Source organism: Sinocyclocheilus rhinocerous, unplaced genomic scaffold (genome assembly GCF_001515625.1).
Source record: "Sinocyclocheilus rhinocerous isolate Xijiao unplaced genomic scaffold, SAMN03320098_v1.1 scaffold1489, whole genome shotgun sequence".
NCBI classification, from domain to species: domain Eukaryota; kingdom Metazoa; phylum Chordata; class Actinopteri; order Cypriniformes; family Cyprinidae; genus Sinocyclocheilus; species Sinocyclocheilus rhinocerous.
The window spans coordinates 425,491-426,917 of record NW_015634472.1 but is presented as its reverse complement, the minus strand read 5'-3'; the positions used below and the strand labels follow the sequence as shown (position 1 = coordinate 426,917).

The 1,427-nt window shown below is 34.5% G+C and overlaps 1 protein-coding gene across 1 annotated transcript in view; it reads left to right on the top strand.

Moving 5' to 3' along the window:
- Positions 1 to 1,427, top strand: part of thnsl2 (threonine synthase-like 2) — a 7,208-nt gene that overhangs the window by 1,012 nt on the left and 4,769 nt on the right. The window contains exon 4 of the mRNA XM_016559556.1: positions 545 to 778. Within this exon, the coding sequence (XP_016415042.1) occupies positions 545 to 778 (234 nt within the window). The remainder of the gene's footprint in view (positions 1 to 544; positions 779 to 1,427) is intronic.

The following is a 1,427-nucleotide window of genomic DNA, read 5'->3' as shown; positions in this document are numbered from 1 at the left end:
TTCTTTTTTTATGGAGTAACGCAATATTGTAATGCATTACTTTTAAAAGTAACTTTCCCCAACACTGTTTATAATGTTACCAGATTTCTATTTCAACCAAACTTAAACTTTCTATTCATCAAAGAATCCTGATAAATAAAATGTATCACGGTTTCCACAAAAATATTCGGCAGCACAACTGTTTGAACAACATTGATAATAACCTAGAAATGTTTGTTGTGCAACAAATCAGCATATTAGAATGATTTCTGAAGGATCATGTGACACTGAAGACTGGATTAATGATGCTGAAAATTCAGCTTTGATCACAGGAATAAATTACATTTTAAAATATATTCACATGGAAAAGAGTTATTTTTAATTGTAATAATATTTTACAATTTTTACTGTATTTTTGATCAAATAAATGCAGCCTTGGTGAGCAGAAGAGCCTTCTTTAACATTAATGTATACATATAGTTCGTTACATTTGTTTATAAAATCTATTGTTTCAGTCAGATGTCAGCAGTGTGCCGTGACCCTCTCTGTGTGTTTGTAACTGCAGCTGATGGGACGTCTGACGACATCGATGTTCCACTGAGGAAACTGTTTGCGGATCCAGACCTGGTGCTACGTCATGGTCTCATGAGTCTGAACTCTGTGAACTGGTCCAGGATCCTGGTCCAGCTGGCACATTTCCTGTTCGCATACCTGCAGCTGAGCATGCCGCAGGCCAAAGGAGACGCTCTGCCCGTGCTGGAGGTGCTGGTGCCCACAGGAGGAGCGGGAAACATCACAGGTGAAGAACAACAAACCTGCCGACAACACCACCCACAATCACAAGAGAGAAGAAGACATGATGTTTTCATGACAGATAAACATGTTATCTGACAAGATCTTATTTTAATGTTTGATATTGACTCTTTAATAACTACAGTATTAGTTCTACAGTATTAGTTTTACTTTAATATAAAACAGAGAAATATAAATCCTGCACACGACTCAAGTTTGCATAATATTTGAATGAACAACATTTTGGTCAATTGAAGGGAGAGGAAGGTTGATTGACCGAAACATTGCTCATTATGATATTTTTGTGATGATGCAAACTTGAGTAGTGTGCAGGATTGATATTTTAATACTTTATATTGTAATTTCATCTAATGCACCAGTGATTGTTTAGGGTGTGCAAAGTGTGGTGCGTTTTTTTTTTGCTGATTTAAAAAAAAAATCACCGTATGACTATAATTCTTTATTAATAGAATTGTATTGACTTATTTATCCATTCATTTATTAAAAATTGAAATAATGCTGAAACAAGAATCACCTGTGAGAATAATGATAATTACAAAAAAAAAACAAAATCAAAACTTCCAGATTCATTACACAGTATTGAAAATTTGGGGTAAATGTGCTCAGTTGGCATGAAAATAATCTCATGATACTAA